Genomic DNA, 21,247 nt, shown 5'->3' with positions numbered 1-21,247 from the left:
TCAAGGCTCATCTATCTTGTAGCATGTATCAGAATGTAATTCCTTTTCAAGGCTGAATAATAATCCATTGAATGGATATACCACATTTTGTTTATTCATTCATATATTAGTGGACATTTGAGTTGTTTCCACCTTTTGGCTATTGTGAATAACAATGCTGCGAACATGGGTGTACAAGTGTCTACTCGAGTTCCTGCTGTCAATTCTTTGAGGTAAGTACTTAGAAGTGGAATTGCTGGATCATATGATAATTCTGCACTTAATTTTTTACAGAATTGCCATAGTGTTTCCACAATGGCTGCACCATTTTGCATCCTCACCAGCGATACACAAGGGTTTCAAGATTTCTCCACGTACTCACCAAGACTTGTTACTTACTTTCTTTTTTTGGAGTAGCCACCCTAAGGGCGTGAAGTGGAATTGCTTTGTGGGTTTGATTTGTATTTCCCTAATGATGATGATGTTGAGCATCTTTTCATGTGGCTTATTGACCATTTGATACCCTCTTTAGAGAAATGTCTATTCAAGTCCTTTGCCCATTTTTGAATTGGGTTGTTTGGTTTTTATTCTTATTGAGTGGTAGAAGTTCTTTCCAGCTCTTGCCACTTTTAACTATGTGCCTTTGAGCAAGGGACACAAACCCAATGTCCCTCAGTTTCCAGCTGTAAAAAACAAACTTTTTTAAAGACTGGCACCTGAGCTAACGTGTGTTGCCAATCTCTTTTTTTCCTTCTTCTCCTTCTCCCCAAAGCCCCCCAGTACCTAGCTGTATATCCTAGTTGTGAGTGCCTCTGGTTGTGCTATGTGGGACGCCGCCTCAGCATGGCCTCATGAGCGGGGCCATGTCCACGCGCAGGAACCGAACTGGCGAAACCCTGGGCCACCAAAACGGGGCACACAAACTTGACCACTCGGCCATGGGACCAGCCCCCCAAACTTTTTTTTTAACCTGTTAATTCCTACTTCCTAGAGCTGTCGTGAGGATTAAATAAGCTGGCAGGCATAAACCAACCATTAGTAGGTGTGGCTGATAAACACAACAATAACTAACTTTCACTGAGCACTCACTATGTGCCAGGCCCTGGGCAAAGCTCTTGACGTGTATTAACTCATTCAGTCCTCATAACACCCCGATGGGGCTCTGAGCACTGATATTGCCTGCACATGGGAGGTGAACCGTAACAGGGGCTTCCTTCCTCCCATGTCTGGCTAATCACCCAACACGTTCAGGAGGTGGCTGCTGGGCCTGGAGGCAAGGCAGCCTTTGACCTCGCTGACGCCAGGCCTTATTAGCAGAACCCCCTACGCACCAAATCTACTAAGCTGCCCTGTTACTGAGATCAGCCTGCACTGCCCCTGGGCCTGGCGCCGTGAAAGGTCTCTATTACCCGCCTCGCAGGCCTCCAGCACTCTCTAAACCAAGGGACTTCACACAATCCCCCACATAGCCCATCTTGAATCTGGAAACCACATTCTTCCACCCTGGGTGGCCCAGCCTTCCCCTGGCCCTTGTCAAGCCTGATGCTATTTAATCATCCTGCCAAGTTTGCTTCCCTGGGAAAATCTTGGATTCTGAATTCCCCCCTATCTAATGACTAGAAGAGGAAGCTGGATTTCCAGATGCCCACAGCTGGTGCCAAGCACCAGGCTGGCTCTGATGATCTCCATGGGAGCCAGCCTGCTCGCTTGGCTTGGCCTGGCCTGCTGGCACTCCAGACACCTGGGAAGAGGCTGAGGCGCGTTGCTATGCTCTGCCTTTCCCACCAGCATGCGAATGAAAATAGCAGCAATTTAGAATTAATTCTGCAGATGAACATTTTTCAGTTTCCCAAATTTGGCAATCATGCTTTTTCCCCCCACCCTTCTTGCACGCCTTTTCTTCCACTAGAATAGAGAAGTTGAAGAAGATGCTTGGTTCTCCCCCATATGCAGGCTAAGCATATGGGGATTGGATGGAGTCCAGGTTCCACAGCCAGCTACCTAAGGCCAGGTTACATGCAGCTCTTGCCAATCTCTGCACCCTCAGTTTCCACCACTTCCCCACTGATACGTACCCTGAACAGCCATACACTTTCATGTCTCCAAATCTTTCCATATGCTCCTCCCTCCATCCAAAGTTTCTCCTGCTCCTGGATTGCCTAGCAAGCTCCTATATATCCTTCAAAACCCAACTCAAGTATCAGCTTAGGGGACAAACTTTCCTTGATTGCCCTCCTCCTCCAGACAGATTTAATCGACCCCTGGCTTCTGCTACTTTTGTGCCAGGACATTATTTTCTTGTGATTCTATCACACTGTATTCATAAGGAGTTTATGTAGCCTAGTGCCTGGCACATAGTAAGTATTCAATAAACGTTAGCTTATTTATCTCTCCCATGAAGCTGGAAATGGCTTGGGGTAAGTGTCACAACCTCCTTTCTGAACATAAAGAAAATAGAAACCTCTTTCATTTCATGCCATAATATGGTCAACTTTCAGCTTTGGCCAAAAGCACTAAGTGATATTTTTGGCCTTCTCAAGCCAAAGTATCTTTTTTTTTTTTTTAAAAAAAAAGATTGGCACCTGAGCTAACATCTCTTGCCAATCTTGCCAATCTTTTTTCTTCTTCTTCTTCTTCTTTCTCCCCAAAGCCCCCCAGTACATAGTTGTATATTCTAGTTGTAGGTCCTTTTGGTTGTGCCATGTGGGACGCCACCTCAGCCTGGCCTGACGTGCGGTGCCATGTCCGCGCCCAGAATCCAAACCGGTGAACCCTGTGCTGCCGTAGCAGAGCGCGCGAACTTAACCACTCGGCCACGGGGCCAGTCCCCAAAGTGTCTTTTTAAACCCACATCAGTCTTCAACCCAGGCCCAGTCCTCTCTGTTACTCACACCCATAGCTCCCTACCCTTCTCACATTTGTACTTGTATCATGGCTGTCTCCACTAGGAAGTAAGGTGCTGATGGCAGGGACAATGACTTTCACATTCAGTGCTGTAGGCCCAGGTTCCAGACAGAGCCTGGCACATAGGCGGCACTCCACAAATAGTTGAGGGATGGATGTTGATTGCGTTACTGAGTGACCCTACTCCGGCAGATTTGAGGGAGCCCTCTATGTGGGCAGGTTGGAGTCCTCTGCTGGACAAGGGTTTCTGGAGCGGCTTCCTTGCTCTTAGCAGAACTCCTGAGCCCCTGTTTTTGGCATCATAACTGAGAAATGTGGGAGAGGAAGGGCCCAGGACAGTGCGGTTCTGCTTCAGCAGCGCGGGGCTTGGGTGTGGGAAAACACAGGCCTTGGCTCGAATCTCAGTTCTGAGACCTTAGTCAAGTCACTTCACCCTTCTGGGCCCTGATTCCTCTCATCTGTACGAAGAGGATTATAGTGGTTCCAATGTTGCAGGAAAGTCATGAGGTGGAAAGATCTAGCACAGTCCTGGACACACAGGGACTCATCGATAAGAGAGGGTCCTCTTCCCTCGCCCTTCAACTCCTGCTCACCTCTCACACAGCCGAAGCTCTTTGGGGCAGGGAGAGTCCACGTGGGTTGGCTGTAGGACTGCACACATGCAGAACTCTAATTTATGGACCAGAAAAGCACAAGAGTTAAGAACTCAGGCTCCAGAACCAGCTTGCCTGAGTTCAAATCTCAGCTCCTTAGCCATGTGATCTTCGGCAAGACATCTAACCTCCCTGAACGTCAGTCTCTTTATCTGGAACATAGTAATGCTAATATAGCATTGCTCTCACAAGACTTTGCAATAAGTAAGTGAACGAGTGCCTGGTACACAGTAAGCCCTCATGAAACCCAAACGTAAGCCAGCTCTTGTATTCGAAGTGAATGCAACGTTTGCACAGATTCGATTTGGTCCTCTCTTAGCTGCCCATGACTGGATCTGCCACAGTGACTTGGGGTTCATAAGGACTTGAATCTCTGGACCGCCATGCCTGGCCGCCTCTCGCCCCAATTCCTGGCTTGGAAATGAGGGGAACCTGGCTGCAGAAAGTTGTCCAGTGGCACAATGTAGTGGGTAAAGCCCCAGCCCTGGAGTCGGGCCCAGCCTGGGTTTGAATCTCAGCTTTGCCGCTTCCTAGCTGGACTACTTTTCCTCTCCCACCCCAGCGTCCTGCCAAGAACCACAGTGTCTATCTCACAGGGTGGATCAGAGGATTACAGGAGGTAACGTGCGCAAAGCGCCCAGGATGAGGCCAGGCCCAGGGAAGCTGCTGGCTGAATACAGTCCCTTCCCTCCCTCTGGCTGGCACTCTGCCCCCTCCCAGCTCTGGCTCTGCCTACCACGTTCAAAAGTGGCTGCTGCACCTGTCGTTTCTGAAAATACATTCCTGGCTGCTTTTGTCTTTTCATCCAAGTCTTCCCCAAAGCCTTAAACATTCCCAAATCAAGGGTTTAAAAAGACAAAAAACTCAAGCTGACCTATCCATGCCGCTAGTTGGCAAATGTCCCAGAGGATCTTGCTCTGCCCATCACTGAGCTTGACATTCAGATCCCTCAGTCAAATTCACTCACATCCGACAAGATCAATGAGAAAACTAGGCAGCGATGATCAAAAGGGCCGACAAAGGCTCTTGGGGTAACTCTCCCAGCAGGATTTCGCACCACACAAAAGTGCACGCAGGGGGTGTTCCATGAAAGCTCCTCCACTCACCGGCATCCCTCAGGCCCAGAGACACCAAAAAACCGTTTCCATGACAACCTGCTGCAAATGTTATATATAAATGTGTGTGTGTACACAGCCACACAGAGATGCATGGAAATAAACTCTTGGCACAATTTTTTCGTGTTCCAAACACGAAATAACCTGCAAGGATTGATTGCTGGGAGAGAGGACAAAGAAGGTTTTAAACAAACAGGCTTCCGATGTGCTGGCTGTCGTGGATGTACTCCTGTTTTGATGTGGGTCTGTTTTGTTTCCTGCACCTGGAATATAGCAGATACTCAGTAAATAATTGTTGACTGAATGAATAAATAATGGATAAATGGAAGAAAGAAAGGAAGGGAGGGAGGAGGAAGATAGAAGCAGCCTGGAATGTCAGGGCTGGATGGCTCCTACCGAGTATCCAGTCTAATCTAACCCCCTATTTTCTGTTGGAGAAACTGAAGCTCAGAAAAAGGAAGGAATCTTGCTGAAAGCCACAAAAGGAGTTATGAGCAGAGCCCCAGTCTCAGAGATTCATTAGCTAAGCGCTTAATGAATGTGAGTCAACTTTATATCCGAATAATAAACATATATTGAGCAATTATTTTGTGCCAGCAACTGTGCCAAGTACTTAGGAACATTCTCGTAATTTGAAACCGTGCAAGAGGTGTGTTAGGATTTCTGTTTAACAGAGATGGAAACGGGGGCTCTGAGAGGTGAAGTCGCTTGAGCAAGGTTACATAGCTCCTCTGTGGTTGGAATGGCGATTAACCTAGGTCGTCAAACACCAGGTTCTGAGCCTCTACGTTACACAGCGTCTCTCTGAAATGAGGACCCAGAGCGTGGGCCAGATGGAGGAGCAAAAGAGGAAACAGTGGCAGGGACTGTTAGCTCCATTCTTGCGGATATTATAGGCTCAGAGAGGTGAAATAACTTGCCCAAGTCAGGGAGCTGTGGGGAAACGACTAGAACTCACATTTCAGGTTCCCAGTTCTTTAGTTTACTCATTACCTTCTAACAAAACCCCTATGGAACTGAAGGCTGGCTCCTGTCAGCCCCAAAGTCAGCCATCTAACTGGGCAGGGGGGCGGGCTCCCCTCGGGCTGTCTTTGAGTCCCAGGAGGTGGACCCAGGGCTGATTCCAAGCGTCTCTTTAGGGTTTTGCGCCCTCTGGTGGTCATATCTTAGAACTAGGAAGAAACGGGTTGCTTGAACTCTAGGAAACTCCCTCGCTGGAACGGGGTTTTTGCCCTGGATACTCTGAAAGGACATGGAAATGGTACACAGGGTCCGGGTGCAGGCTCCCTGCTGCCCTGGATGTGCCGTGCTCCCCTTTACATATGCTGTTCTCTTTGCCTGGCACACTCTTCTCTGCCCCTCACCTAGCAAATTCCTGCTTGTTCTTCAAAGTCGCAGCTCAGAGTTTACTTCCTCAGAGGTACACTTTCATATTTCCCTGCGCTTCCAGGTGTAGAGTGCTCTTTACAATTGCAATTTCTTGTCTGGTGACTGCCTTTCTTTTTCTTTCTTTCTTTCTTATAAGGACACTAGTTCCATCACGAGGGCCCCACCCTCACGACCTAATACCTGGCCAAGGCCCCCCACCTTCAAACACCATCATACTGGGGGTCAGGGCTTCAATACATGAACTTTAAAGGGACATGGTTCAATCCGTAGCAACATATATCCTAGAGAACTAGCTTACTGATTGTGTTATTTAGATTTTTTTATACCCTTCTTATTTTTTGTCAACTTGGCTGAGAGTAGGGTGTTAAAGGCTCTGATCATTAGGGTATTTCTATCCTTTCTCTTTGCAGCTCCTGCAGTGTCTGCTTTAGGTAGGGGATCGATCTGATGCACAGACATCCAGAACTGTCACAGCTTCATTGTGAAATGTGGCTTAGCATTATAACATGTCCTTTGTCTCATTTAAAAATTGTTTTATTTTGGTTGAATTCTGGTGTCAGGGTTGCAGACCCTGCTTTTTTTTTTTTTTTCTTCCATTTGTCTGTTAAATCTGTGTCCATCCCTTGATTTTTCACCTTTTTGAATCACCTTTTTGAATGTTTTGGTTTTGTGGCTTATATACACCATAGCATTGAATTTTGCTTTACGAGCCAATTTAAAAATAACTCTTATAATAAGTGAGTCAAGCCCATTCACATTTACGGGTGTGACTGATGGGCTCGGCCTAACTTCCGTCGTATTAGTTTACGCTTTAGTTATGTGTTTATTACATTTACAGTTTCCTTCTCTGTCTGATAGGTCCTCTTTTCTCTTTTTAAATTTATCGGTATTTAGGAAGATCTATATTTTTGTTCTTAGTGATTATCTTTTTATTGATATTTTTTATAGATCCCTTAACCCTCTCTTTTCTTGCTTACCTTTTTACTATCTGATCTGTCCATTTTGAATGGTATCTTTTTGTGTGTGTGTGTGTGTGTGTGTGTGTGTGTTTTTAAAGATTGGCACCTGAGCTAACAACTGTTGGCAATCTTCTTTTTTTTTCCTGCTTTTTCTCCCCAAATCCCCCCAGTACATAGTTGTATATTTTTTCAGTTGTGGGTCCCTCTACTTGTGGTATGTGGGATGCTGCCTCAGCATGGCCTGATGAGCGGTGCCATGTCTGCGCCCAGGATCCGAACCAGTGGAACCCTGGGCCACCGAAGCAGAGCATGCGAATTTAACCATTTGGCCACGGGGCCGGCCCTGAATCGCATCTTTTTATTCCTGTGGATCCAACAGTCAGTAATCTCTCTCTGTCTCCTTTCCATCTCTTTTCCTCCCATTTTTTAGTTGCATTTGTTCTGCTTTTTCAGAACATGTAATGGTTATTATGATTTTTTGCCCAGGACCCCACCCTTGATTTAGTCTTTGCTGTACTAGTAGTTGATATGTATGACATGCTCGCTGACGGTCCTTTTGTAAACGGTTGTCTCTTGCTGGCTGAAGCTCACTCTGTAGCGGATTCCTCAGGGAGGGCACACGAGTACTGTGTTCCCTGAGCTCTTGCACATTCCAAACCGCGTTCTGTAGTTTTGCTATTTGAAGGACAGTTCGGTTCAATATAACATCCTTGGATTGCTTCCGTAGTTTCTTGAGAATGCTGCTCCATTCTTCTCTTGCTTTGTGTATTTTTATTGTGTCAAAATATACAGAATATTTATCATTTTAATTATTCATGAGTGCAATTCAGTGGCCTTAAATACATTCACAATGTTGTGTAACCACCACCACCCAAAATATTTCCTATATGCAGAACATTTTCATCATCCCCAACAAAAACCCTGTATCTATTGAACAACCCCCTCTCTCCCTCCCCCTGCTCCTGGTGATCTCTATTCTATTTTCTGTCTCTATGAATTTGCCTATTCTAGGTGCCTCATATAATGTACGTTATCTTTTAAAAAGTCTGATGTCTGTCTAATTCTGTTGCCTTTATAAGTTATTCGGTATTTTTGCTTGGGGGCCCTGAGGATTTTCTATCTTTAAAGTCCAAGAGCTTTACTAGCATCTATCTTGGAGTTGATCACTCAGTGTTAATTTACATAGTACCCAGTGAGCCATTTGATGTGGAGATCCAAGTCTTCTTTTATATCTAGAAAGTCTTCCTGGATTCCAGTTTTTTTTATTATTATTATTATTATTATTATTTTTTTGGTGCAGAAGATTGGCCCTGAGCTAACTAACACCCATTGCCAACCTTCCTCTTTTTGCTTGAGGAAGATTGGCCCCGAGCTAACATCTGTGCCAATTCTCCTCTATTTTGTATGTGGGATGCTGCCACAGCATGGCTTGATGAGTGGTGTGTAGGTCCATGCCCGGGATCCGAACCAGCGAACCCTGGGCCTCCGAAGGAGAGCAAGCAAACTTAATCACTATGCCACCAGCCCCAGACCGGCATGTTGGATTTCAGTTTTAAATGTTAACTCTTTGTGTATCTTCTATTTCAGTCACTTTCTCTCTGACCATTTTTACTTCATCTAATTTTCATTTTTTTGTTTATTTTGTGCTTTTCTTCAGTGTCCTTTATTAAGTTTTCATTGGAATCTATTCTTCCTTAGGTGTCTTTCAGTTTAATCTCTATTTATGATACTATTTTGTTATTTCTTGTCTGTGATCAATTCTCACTTCATTTCTTTCTTTTTTCCAGTCTCTTTCTGTTATTTGTTTTTGTATTTCTGATGTGAGGTATTTGTCCACATCTCCAAGTGCTTATTTGAGGATATTTAATTCAGTTTGGAGTGTTGTGTTATAGTTGTCTTCAGCTCTATGCTTGGTTTTGGGGGAGAATTCTGATCAGTCAAAATGCTCTGATTTGCATTTCTCTTCTTTTTTCCCTGTAACGGTAGTTTTGAGTGCGTGTGTTCCGCCTTCTTCCACCCCATTCACTCAAGGACAGCATTCTTCATTCCAGCACACCCGACGCTGTCCCTGATCAGCATCCTTTATGAATGGTATGTGTGTTGGAGGGGGAAGTTGGCTTTTCTTATTTCTCCTTCGTTGTTTTTTTTTTTTAAGATTTTATTTATTTTTTTCTCCCAAAGCCCCCCAGTACATAGTTGTATATTTTAGTGTGGGTCTTTCTAGTTGTAGCATGTGGGATGCCGCCTCAGCATGGCCTGATGAGCGGTGTCATGTCCGCGCCCAGGATCCGAACTGGCGAAACCCTGGGCCGCTGAAGCGGAGCGCGAACTTAACCACCTGGCCACGGGGCCGGCCCTTCTCCTTTGTTTCTTAAGATTCTTAATCCCCTTTTCTTCACTACCACATCTACAAGGAGGCCCACCCTTGCTCTGTGTGCCTGATTCTCCCCAAGAAGCAATGCTGCCCCTTCCACTCTTTCCAGACTCTTCCCTGTTGGTGGTGCTGTGAGTGGCTGTTCTGCCCAAACTGTTTTCGTATTTCAGCACTTGGTGTTGGACATTGAGAAAGTGATTTTGTCTGTGGCTCATCTGAGATCACCGCGCTCTGCTCCTGTTTTTCATGCTCTCTCTCAAACCTCCTCTCCGTCGCTCTCTGCTCCCACAGGCTTGCAGCTGCAGGCAGTGGGAGCTCTGTTGGAATTTGGATTATGTCTCTACTTCAGGTAATTCGAGGTTCACAGGTGGTTTTATTTCCTCTTTTTGTTGATTTACATTCTTTTGGGGGGAAGGTGAGCAGGGAGATTAGAAATTAGGGAGCCACCATTGTCCTCCAAGCCTGGAAGTCCTGGTAAATGCATTTTAAATTCAGTAACACTGAAACTGGTCCTCACAGTGGGTGACAGTGCCCAGTTCCCTTCATCCTCACCAACGCTGAGAGTTTAGAATCTTCTCTAACCCCTCCCTCTGCAGTTCCTCAACGCCAGAGAGCCTCTGCTGAACCCTTTTGCTTTCACAAGTATTATTATTATAGGTTGCATACATTTTCCAGTCGTTCTCAAGTTGCGTCTTGCGTGCGTTTCTGTCTCAGCTGTAGGGTAAATTCCTGGAGGGCCAGGCTGGGGTTTTAATTCCCGCCTGGGGAGGGGGGCATGCTTCGGGTGGGGAGGCTCTATTACCAACAAGGGGGGGGAGGAGAGAGAGGCCCCAGGGCTCAGCGCAGGGAAGAGGAAGGCGCCCGTTCACTCGGTCATTGGGAAAGGGGGAGTGTCGGGAAGACAGGCCTCTGCGGGGGGCGAAAATGATGCCTCCCTTCTGCACCTTCAGCCTGTGCGTGTGTGCGCGCGCGTGTGGTCCCCGGCGCTGTCGCTGTCCTTAGCAGCCTCTCATGTCTTCCCAAGGAGCTCCTTGCTGGCAGCCTGGGCTCAGAACCCAGCTCTGCCACTGTCCCCTGTGCCCTGGGTGATAACATACCCTCTCAGAAAATGGCTGTGAGCATTCAGAGAGCATGTGCGTAAAGCACACAGCAATAATAAAAATCTTTAAAAAAAGGGCTGGCCCCGGTGGCCGAGTGGTTAAGTTCGCATGCTCTGCTGCAGGCAGCCCAGTGTTTCGTTGGTTCGAATCCTGGGTGCGGACATGACACTGCTCATCAAACCACACTGAGGCGGCGTCCCACATGCCACAACTAGAAGGACCCACAATGAAGAATATGCAACTATGTACCGGGGGGCTTTGGGGAGAAAAAGGAAAAAAAATAATAAAAGTCTTTAAAAAAAGATAAAGCACACAGCACACAGCCCAACTCACAGTAGGCATGCATATGTGGAAGCTTTAAAAAAAAAATCCTTGTATTCATTCATTGGTAAGGGTGTGTGGAGAACATTCCAATCTGAAGGACAGGCAGCAAAAGGCTTGGGCTGTTCAAGGTGCAGAAAGGAGGCTCCAAGTGGGGAGGGGAGCTCTGGTGGGGGGCAGGCTGAGCAGGGTCCAGTGCGTGCAGTGGGGAGCTGGTGACGGGGCGTGACACAGTCTTTAAAGAGCTTGCTCTTCTGAGGACAGCAGTTGGAGGGGAAGGGGCTGAGCTGTGCAGGTGAGAGATGCTGGGGGCCATGGGCTCACGCACACCTGGGGGCAGGAAGACACCTAGTGTGAACATTCTGAGGAGCTCAAAGTGCGTCATTGTCTCAAGCACCCTCACAATCTCCCCAATATTTGTGGGTCACAACAAAGAGAAGAGAGAGCCCACTGTCCATTTTATAGCTAGAGAAACTGAGTCTAAGAGGAATGACTTACTCCTTTAAAGCAAGGCAAGAGCTCCTTGAGTGGGTGCTTACCTAGGCCACCACTCCCCCGTTAGTTAAGGCTCAGCTGGACATCTTGTCTGGTCACCCCAGCCCACAGGGCTCTTTCTCTCTGTCATTGGTGTATGTGGGGATGGTCCCCTCGATCATATATTACTCGTGGCTATCTGTCCCTCCAGCTGTCCTTCCACCCATCCATCCACTTACCCAGCCATCACTGAGCCCACAATGTGCCTGGTCCTGTGCCAGGCACTGGGCTGCTGGGATGGTGCAGGCACCTCCATAGCCTAGAGAGCTGGAACTTCTGTGTTATGGGTTGAATTGTGTCCCCTCAAAATTCATATGTTGAAGTAGTAACCCCATTATCTCAGAATGTGACCGTATAGGGTCACTGCAGATGTGGGCCCTAATCTAATAGGACTGGTGTTCTTACACAAAGGGTGAGAATGTGGACACAGAGACAGACATGACACGGGGAGAACACCAAGTGAAGACGAAGGCAGAGCGCGGGAGTGCTTCTACAAGCCAAATAGCGCCGAAGATGGCCAGCAAGCCACCAGAAGCTAGGCGAGGGGCCTGGAACAGATTCTTCCTCACATCCCTCAGAAGGAACCAACTCTGCTGACACCTTGATCTCAGACTTCCAGCCCCCAGAACTGTGACACAATAAACTTCTGTTGTGTAAGCAAGCCCAGACTGTGGTACTTTGTTCCACAGCCCTGGCACTAACACACTCGCGTAGGAGAGGGATGCCTGTGTGAGCCCCCTAATCTGGACTGGAAGTCAGTAAGGGCTTCCTAGAGGAGGTAATGCTGAGCTGGGCATTGAAGGATGGGTAGGAGTTTTTCAGGTAGAGAAGTCAGGAAAGAGCACTCTAGACAGAGGAAAGAACATATGCAAAACCCAGGAGGAGGTGTGAGTCTGTGTCAGGGACTCTTCCTAGAACCTCTTTGAATTTCCATACTCCTGCCTGACCCCCAAACCCCTGAGCCCTGGAAACCCTCTGCCCACACCCTTTGCTCCAAGATAAGGGAAAAATTACTTTTACCGAGAGGCCGCTTGGTGACGTGCACTGCTCTCACCAGCAGGGGGTGCGCACACGAGCACATGGATGAGGGAAGCTGGGCACAGGCAGAGGAACCTCCTGGCATTTGTCAGGATCCAAGGCCCCTGCTCTGGGGAGGAGGTGCAGCCAGCCCTGACAACGCTACGGTGGGCAGCTCTGTGCTGGCCGAGGGCCCTCCCAGATCCCCACAGACACGCCACCCTCGGAGGCCACACACTCAGTCACACGGCCCTTGGTACAAGTACTTTATTACAGTTACAATAGTGCCCCACCAAAACTACAGTAGCACAGAACATAATAATACAAAAAATAGATTCCCAGCTCCAAACCCACATTCATGGACCCACAGAGAAGCCAGTCCTATGCCTCTGGCTCTAAGGGGAGGGGTCTCTCGGAAGGCAGCGGCCCATCCCTCAGCCTTTTCGAAGCTCTGGAAGGGTAGGGGTAGCGGGGGACGCTTCCTTTGCTTCCATCCCTGCTGGGCCTGCGCCTCCCCCTCCCCCTCCCCCTCCTGAAGCAGCGAGCGCAGCCTCTGTTCCCTCTGGCTGGACCCTCAGCCCTAGGACGCTTGCTTCTGGCTGGGAGGTCCCAGTATGGTGCAGACCGACACTCTGGAGGCTGTGACCCTCCACGGGGAAGGAGGGTCGGGGGAGAGCAGGCCGGGCAGGGTCCAGGACTGGGAAAGCTACCTCTATGTGGCAAGGTGCGTGTGGCGGGCTCCTGCCCCTAGCTCCTTCTCTGGCTCTGGTCCTACCTTTCCTCTGAAGAGCCACTAGGCCTGCTGCTTGGGGGACCACGGCCTTATCTGGAGCCCACCTCCACTGCCCCTGCCCCAGCTCTGGGGCTGATGTGAAGGTGGGTGAGGCAGTGGCTGAGCTGTCTGCTCCTCTCTGGCAAGGAGGAGTCTGGCTTCCTGGGTGATGCAAGTGCACTGTGGCAGTGGGGGCTGGCCGGGGGTCTGGCCTGTGAGGTGGGAGCACCACGGCGGGCATGGGCTGCTCCTGCCTCAGTCACAGGTGCCTGCTTCCCCCAGAGGACCAGAGTAGGGCTACAATTAGCTCCACCTGGGGGAGCCCCTGAACTGTGACCTCAGGGAGGGGACAACATTGCTGGTCCCCTGACAGCACAGATCAGGCTGACCAGGTTGGGGGAACCTTCCCCCCACAGCCTCCCAGGGCTGAAAACATCCCCCAAGAAGAAGAGCCCATCTAGCTACAAGTATTGTCTTAATGTAACCCAAGGGGCTGAGAGTGGGACGGAGGCCAGCGAAAGCTCAGGGGCTCCTCAGACTCCTGACCTGGGTGCCGCTGACCTGCAGGCCACAGCTCCTGGGCTGCTGTGAGAGGCAGCTCTGTGGGCACTGGGAGCAGGGGGTATGGCCTTTGTTACAGTCAGGACCCTTGGAGGATTCACCGAGGAGGCCAGGGAGCCCCGGGGGTGGGGGAGTGCCTCCTTGGGGTTGAGCCCAGGGCCACAGCTTCACATAAGGCACTAGAAAACGGAGGGTGAGCTGTCGCGGTCCCGGGAGCCAGGCCCAGGCCGGGGGGCGGAGGATGGAGCCCACAGGGAGGATTTGAGCTGCGTAGGGGAGCACAGCTCTTTTCTCTTTTCTCTTTCCTCTGGGGAGAGGGTCAGCAAGGGAGACCCTGACGTGGCTGGGATGGGGGGACTGCTGCAGAGGGAGCAGGCCCCCAGGATAGACATGGGGTAGCCAAAAGAAGAGGGACGGAAAGAGGACACCCCCGGCACAGCGGAGTATATCTTCGGGGGGGGGGTCTCAGCCTCGCAGGGCTCCCGTGGTCCGGATCCAGGGTGCTCGAGAGCCCCAGACTAGGTTTGAGGACCCTGGCCTGGCCTCTCTGCCTCAGCTATCAGTCCCCAGCAGAGACTCTGGGGATCAGACCTTCCTTGCTGAGGTTCCCACTTGGGACTCTGGGGACAGACGCAGGCATGCTGAGAGGGGGTTGCCAATGAGTTTGGCATCCTCGAGCTGGCCCCTTCCCCTGCCCGGCCTCCACGCCTCTCCTCTCTGCTCCAGGTGGCGGCAGAACCAGGTGACCGGGCTGAAACTGCATATCCCAAGGACTGAGGCAGCTCTCGGGGGACCCACTCAGCGGCTGGGGACCCTGCCTCAGCCCCACCTTGCAGCGAGTGAGGACGAGAGGGGCTAAGTCAGTGGGGCTTCCCTTGTCCACAGGTCATTTAGAAAAACAGAACATAATAAATATACCAATCCTTTCCTTAAAAAAAAAAGTGTTTTAAATGCATTATTTCCCTGAAGATTTCCAGTGTATTCCACATGTTTAAAAAATAGTTTCCCCAAAAATATATCTTTAAAGCATTTGACACAGTGGTATTTGTGGTGTATCTGGCACTGGATGTGGGCAGGGGGCTGTGTCCCACTGCCCTTGTCGGCGGGGGGCCCAGGCCTGGCGAACAACCAGCCTGAACACCCAAATGCCCGTTAGAGGTGACGCACGTGTGCCTGGGATGACAGGGTCTTCACAGGGGATCAAACCTCGGATTATGTTGAGAACCCACATCGCAGGCTCAGTTCCAGCTGAAAACCCTCCAGTGCCGGGAAGGGGGCCCCAGGTGGCCAAGGGGGCTGGGCGATGCCCTGGACACCGGATGGAGGCGCAGCCTTGTTGGGCGCCCCCTGGGGCTTGTCCTCGGCCCCTCCCCCTCCTCCATCCTGGCTCTTGGTGCTTCGCTCCTCACCAGACTTCACACTTGTGATGGGGGTTCATAGGGGAGCCGGGCGGGCACTGGAAGTGTTCCGAGAACTCCCTGGAGTTGGAGATGGAGCCAATGACCCGGAAGCGGGAGGGGCTGTGGGGATCGGTGATGAGGCCTTCATGGGAGCTCTCGGGCGTGCGGACGGAGCACCAGACCTTTGTGAGGGCAACAAGGGAGAGGCAAGGGTCACTGTGGGGTCCTGAGGCCGCCAGATAGGCCTCATCCACAGTAGCAGGGGAATGAGGCCCCACCTGGTTCTGAGACCCTAGGGTATCAGGAGGGCCTGCTAAGTGGGTAAGAAAGAAAAGGGGGCTGGTGTGTCCCCATCCTAGCATCCACTACCAGTGTTTCTAACTGCGTTCCCGCAGCCAGAGCAGTGTCCCTGTCTGTCCCAGGCACCTGGGTTAGACTTCATCTGACCAAGGGATTCAGCCCCCAAACCAGTTTGGAAACCTCAGATTGAGTCCAGATCACTCACATCCTGGGCAGAACAAACTACCCAATGGCCTGGTAGCTCTGGGTGCCAACAGAAGGCTATAAGCTGAATGCAGCTCAAAGGACAACTTGGGGCATCTAAAAATCTTTTCTTTTCTTTTTCTGAGGAAGACTGGCCCTGAGCTAACATCCATACCCATCTTCCTCTACTTTATATGTGGGACACCTGCTACAACATGGCTTGCCAAGCAGTGTACAGGTCTGCACCCCGGATCTGAACCGGGGAACCCTGGGCCACTGAAGCGGAATATGCGCACTTAACCGCTGCACGCCCCAACCTGGAACATGCGCACTTAACCAGGCTGGCCCCAACCTGGAGCATCTTGAATCTGAGAAATTTCCAGAACTCCAGAACCAGAAGGCCATTAGCGATCACCTTGTCCTCTCATCTACCTGATGCAGGAATCCTTTTAATAGCATTCTTCACCCTTCCTTGACTCTCTCAAGTGACAGGAAGTTGACTTTCTTACAGGGTAAATGCCCTGTGGATGGTCCAATGAGCTAGGAGGCTCCTAATTTGAGGGGAACTTGCCTTTTGGCTCTCGGGGCTCCTGGAACATCAAGATGGCAGAATTTGCCTGAGTTTGGCTTTGTCCTCATGAACTCACCTGCGCAAAGCCCAGGAAGAAGAGCTGGTTATTGGTGAGACCCAGGGTGGGCAAGGTCTGCTCAGCCCCGTTCTTCTTCACCCAGTTCTGGTAGGCCTGGGAGGGGAGAAAGCAAAGCTCAGGGGTCCCATGACACAAGAGTAGGCAGGGTGGCGACGGGGGCTAGTGTGGGAGATCTCAGAATTTCCACCCTGTCGGGGCAGGGACTGGCTTCTGGGTGTATCACCCACCCCACCTAGGTACTCAGGCCTGAACCCTAAAATTTTCATTGATTCTTCTCTTTCAGTCAAAGCAAACAACCCCAAATCTGACCATTTCTCTCATACTTCCCATTGCTCCATCCCATCTCTTGCCTGGACAACCTCACAGTAGTTTTCTAACTAGTCTCCTTGACTCAAACTCAGAGTTGACATAGCAGCTTCACTCATCGTTAGAAAGCAGGGGCTGGCGAACTTCTCTGTCAAGGGCCCGAGGGTAAGTCTTTCAGAGGTTACACGGGCTCTGCTGCAACTACTCAGCCTGACGCTGTGGTGTGAAAGCAGCCACAATCTGGAAACAAATGGCTGCGTCCCCCCCAGACCAGTATTTGAACCCACAACTGGCTCCATGACCAGTGACCCCTCCCTTGCATCTCGGGCCCCTGCTGCCTGAATGGGTGTGGCTTCCCCTGCAAAGGTAAGAACAGGCAGGTCTTTAGGTGCGGCCAGCCCGGGGTCTCCCCTGTGGCTCTCAGTCGGGCCGGACTTGAGGGTCGAATGCCTTCTCTCCACCGATCTGTGCGAGGTGCCTTCACAGCCACCCTCTCACCCGGTCCTCACTCCACCCATCTCACGGATGAGGAAACCAGAGCTCACGGAGAGGCCGCAGCTGGCTGCCGCGTGTCTGAGGAGCCAGACGTGGGCCCGGGGCGTGTGGGGAGGGGGCCTCTCACCCGATAGGCCGCCTTGAGGCCCCCGTTGTCGGCGATGTTCTCCCCGAGCGTGTGACGGCCGTTCACCGGCTCCCCATTCACGCTGTAGTTGCCGTACTGCCCCACCATGCACTCGGTCTGCTGCTTGAAGGCCTCCACGGACGAGTTCTTCCACCAGGGCCGGAGGTTCCCATCCTTGTCATACTCCCTCCCTGCAGGGTCCGAGGGAAGCGTTGGGTCAAGGGGAAGAAGAGGCAGGGCCGGGGCCAGCCGCTGCTGACTCCTCCCGGGGAGACTGGATTCAGGTGGCCGTCCACCCTTCTCCCGACCGGCACTGGGGAGCTGATGCTGGTCTGAGCGTGAAGGAGCTGGATGAATGAGCCAATCCAGGTGGCGGCAGAGGAGATGGAGGAATGCGATGCACGCTGGCCAAGGGCCTCTGCCTGGAGTCCCGCAAGGGGTATACAGAGCTGGCAGCGCCAGGGTCAGGGGACGGGCCCCGGCCTCCAAGGTCTCACCTCCTCCTTCTCAGCCTTGGGGTTTCCAAGGCAGGAGGCACTGAGGATTCTGGACATTAGCTAGTGAGGGGACTAACTTCAACTCCTCTGACTGAGGTCAGACAAGAGAAGTCTCTGGAGTAGTGGAGAAATGTACACTCCCCACTGACTACAAAAAATATCCACCCCTAAGTACTGGACACCTTCCAGGAGCAGGGTGCTCCACTGTGCCCATTGTACAGACAAGAAAACAGAGGCGTGGAGAAATGATGGGACTTGCTAAAGTTCACACAACGGCAGGTGGCTGGGCCAGGATTTGAACCCAGATCCTTCTGTCTCTAAGGCTAAGACCCTTGGACGTGAAGGGAGCAAAAGCCGAAGCAGTGGGGCCAGGAAGCTGATGGGCTCTGTCTGAAGGGGATCCTGAGGATGCTGTACCTTGATCATCAAAAGCATGAGTCAGCTCATGGCCCACGACGACACCGATGCCACCAAAGTTTAAGGCCCTGGAGGGGAAGACACAGAAGGGAAGGTGATGCCTCAAGGGGAGAGACCATCAATTCCTGGGCCTAGAGACACAGCAGAGTCCCTCAGGGCTCTGTGGGGACATAGCCGCAGCCTGAGCCTCCAGCCAGGCCCCTGAAGCCAGTCAGAGTCTGGGTGAGTTGGCTGGGGTCAGCCTGGGCCCCCTGCACGCAAAGCACTGTGCTAGATGCCCCACAGACCTGCGCTGTCCTCTTCGGTCATCTCAGAAGAGTGCGGCGTTATTAACCGACTCTGTAAGTGAGCCACCCAAGGCTTGGACCGGTTCAATCACTCTGCCCAGGGGCCACACAGTCAGCAAAGAGCAGACCTGGGATTCAAATCCAGGCTCGTGTGGATTTCATTTCCCGGACAGTGTGCCACCCCCCACCACCCCAGCTGTGACTATTCTCAAACATTGTTAGAGGGGCCTCCCCCCATAGACGGCTCTTGACTCCACAACACGCCCCAAGTTCCCACTGTGCAGAGGAAGCACAGCGAGTGAGGACGTGGTTCCCCCTGCAGCTTCTCTGCAAGTCTCAAGCCGCCTGGGCCGGTGGGGCAGAGAGCAGTCAGTGAGACTGGCTTGATCACGTGTTCAGCTGTGGGCCGTAGGGCTGGGCCGGGCTGGGGGTCCGCAGAGGGGTGGGGAAAGGCGATGGGGCGGCAGCTCCAGGAGCATCCTACTTGGGTGAAGAGCGGGTGTAGAACGGGGCCTGCAGGATCCCGGCCGGAAACACAATCTCGTTCTTGGTGGGCGAGTAGTAAGCGTTCACCATGGGTGGGGTCATGCTCCACCTGCAAGCAACACACACGTGAAAGGTCAGGCATGGCTTGGGGAGGCGCGTGGGGCAGCGCAGCTGGAGGCTATCAAGAGCCTTAAAAATGTGACTCCCCTTGACTCTAGGCCCAAGTGCACCCACACGCAAGAAATCCACAGCAGCACTGTCTTTGAGAGGGGAAAACTAGAAAACACTCAAATGTCTATAAAGAAGGGATCGGTGAAATCTGATGTCACACTGCACAATGGAATCCAGAGGCTCTTACAAAGAGCAAGATGGACCACATATATTGAAAAGTCTCCACCGTCTAGGCTCAAAATGTATCGATCAGCAGTTCTTAAAGTGGGTCTGTGGACACCTGGGGAGGGGGGTCCTCAATTCCCTATCAGGGGGTCTGCAAGGTCTATTTTCATAATAATGTTAACATGTTATTTGTCTTTCCCACCATGTTGATGTCTGCACTGATGGTGTAAAAGCCACAGTGGGTAAAAATGGCAGAGCCTCAGCTGAATCAGCAGTGGCACCAATTATTCTTGTGGTCACCGTGTTCTTCACCAGAAAAAAAGGTGAAGTGTCCATTGTCACTTAAGGACATCCTTGATGACGTAGCATCATTATTAATTTCAGTGAATCCAGGCCCTCAAGTATGAGTCTTTTAATATTCAGTGCGACCAAATGGGAAGGACACATAAGCACTTCGGCCTTTTTCAGGGAACATCCTTTGCCCCTGAGGGGGTGACTGACAAACTATGGCATTTCGGACTGGGGTCTCTGGCAGGCATTTTCTTGAAAATGAATAAATTGAGCTCATCACCTCAAGGGAAACAACTGACACCATTGGTTGCCAATGATAAAAATTCGAGGTTTCAAGAAAATTTGAAGTTTCAAGCAAAAAGTAAAATTCTGAAAAACTGGTATCGATCACCACAAACTGAACTATACTTTCCAACACTTAAAGACTCTTCTCAGGAGGTCAGCGGTGATATTAACAAATGTGGATTTTTTTTTTTGGATATGGTCTAATGACAGGGTCATTATTTGGAAGATACGGAAAACTCAGTGAGCCACTGTTTTCCAAATGACCAAGGCATGGTGTTACAAAATCACGCATAGGTACAAGACCCGTTCAAAGGGCAAGACAGATGGAGGGATTTTAAGAGAGTAGGAAAAGTTCACGGATATGGTTTCAGATTCCACAGTGCAATGAATCTTTAAGAAATTATGCCTTGTTGAGTTTTGGTGTAGTATCAGTGAAAAATGCACAAGTATCAGAAAAGACTATTAAACTATTCCTCCATGTTACAACTGCACATCTGTATAAAGATAGTTTTGCTAAATATTTCAAAATAACACACTGCAACAGATGGAATGCAGAAGCAGGCCTGAGAATCCAGCTGTCTTCTGTTAAGTCAGACATTAAAGAGATTTGCAAAAAGTAAAACAATACCTCTCTTCTCACGAAACTTTTTTTTCTTTAAAGATTGGAGCCTGAGCTAACAACTGTTGCCTCTTTTTTTTTTTTCCTGCTTTTTCTCCCCAAAGTCCCCCAGTACATTGTTGTATATATTGTTTTTAGTTGTGGGTCCTTCTAGTTGTGGCATGTGGGATGCCGCCTCAGCGTGGCCTGGCGAGTGGTGCCGTGTCCATGCCCAGGATCCGAATCAGCAAAATCCTGGGTCACTGAAGCGGAACACGTGAACTTAACCACTCGGCCATGGGGCCAGCCCCTAAACTTTTTAAAAAAATAGTTCTTTTTCATAGAATTTGCATAAAAATTGATATAACCTCCACAAACAAAAAGCTCTTTGGGGTCCAATAATTTTTTAAGAGTGTAGAAGGGACCCTGATGGTATATAGTAAGGAAACATTTGGCCTCTCAATTATTTTTCTGGTGTGGAGGGGAAGGCCAGTGAGGAGTGGACCGAGACAGAAGGGACATTTTCTCCAAGAGCCTGGACAGTCACTCTGTCTCCTCCAGGTGTGCCCCACAGAGATGTGTTAAAAGGTGCCTGAAGCCATGGGAAGATATTGAGGAATTTAAAACATCATATTTATATTCAAATAATCATGGATATATTAATAGGAGACAAAATTTAAATGAAAAACTAAAAGACTTCAGAGAAATTCAGAAGCTGTGGCAGTACCTGTGCCCTATTTTGGAGATAAAATACTGCCTTCGTGTGCGTTTAGGGGGTACTCTGGTTGAAGACCAGAAACTTAGAAGAAACAGAGATGGTCAAACCCATGTTTTCCACGAGGGGGCGCCAGAGGCAAAGAGAAGTTGCCCTCACCTTTTGGTGAGATTTATTCCCAAACCGTTCTAAGCAG

The 21,247-nt window shown here is 50.2% G+C and overlaps 1 protein-coding gene across 5 annotated transcripts in view; it reads right to left on the bottom strand.

The window, feature by feature from the left end:
• Positions 1-12,596: 12,596 nt before the first annotated feature.
• ECE1 (endothelin converting enzyme 1) overlaps positions 12,597-21,247 on the bottom strand; it is a 104,506-nt gene continuing 95,855 nt past the window's right edge. For all 5 annotated transcript variants that reach the window (XM_070510772.1, XM_070510769.1, XM_070510770.1 and 2 more), the window contains 5 exons: positions 18,825-18,935; positions 18,054-18,121; positions 17,140-17,330; positions 16,209-16,304; positions 12,597-15,260 (listed from right to left, as the gene is read on the bottom strand). In XM_070510772.1, coding sequence (XP_070366873.1) covers positions 15,084-15,260; positions 16,209-16,304; positions 17,140-17,330; positions 18,054-18,121; positions 18,825-18,935 — 643 coding nt within the window. In that variant the 3' untranslated portion in view covers positions 12,597-15,083. The remainder of the gene's footprint in view (positions 15,261-16,208; positions 16,305-17,139; positions 17,331-18,053; positions 18,122-18,824; positions 18,936-21,247) is intronic.

The sequence above is a fragment of the Equus asinus genome, chromosome 5, assembly GCF_041296235.1.
Source record: "Equus asinus isolate D_3611 breed Donkey chromosome 5, EquAss-T2T_v2, whole genome shotgun sequence".
NCBI classification, from domain to species: domain Eukaryota; kingdom Metazoa; phylum Chordata; class Mammalia; order Perissodactyla; family Equidae; genus Equus; species Equus asinus.
Note: the sequence above shows the minus strand (reverse complement) of the source record. Positions and strands in the feature narration are given on the sequence as shown.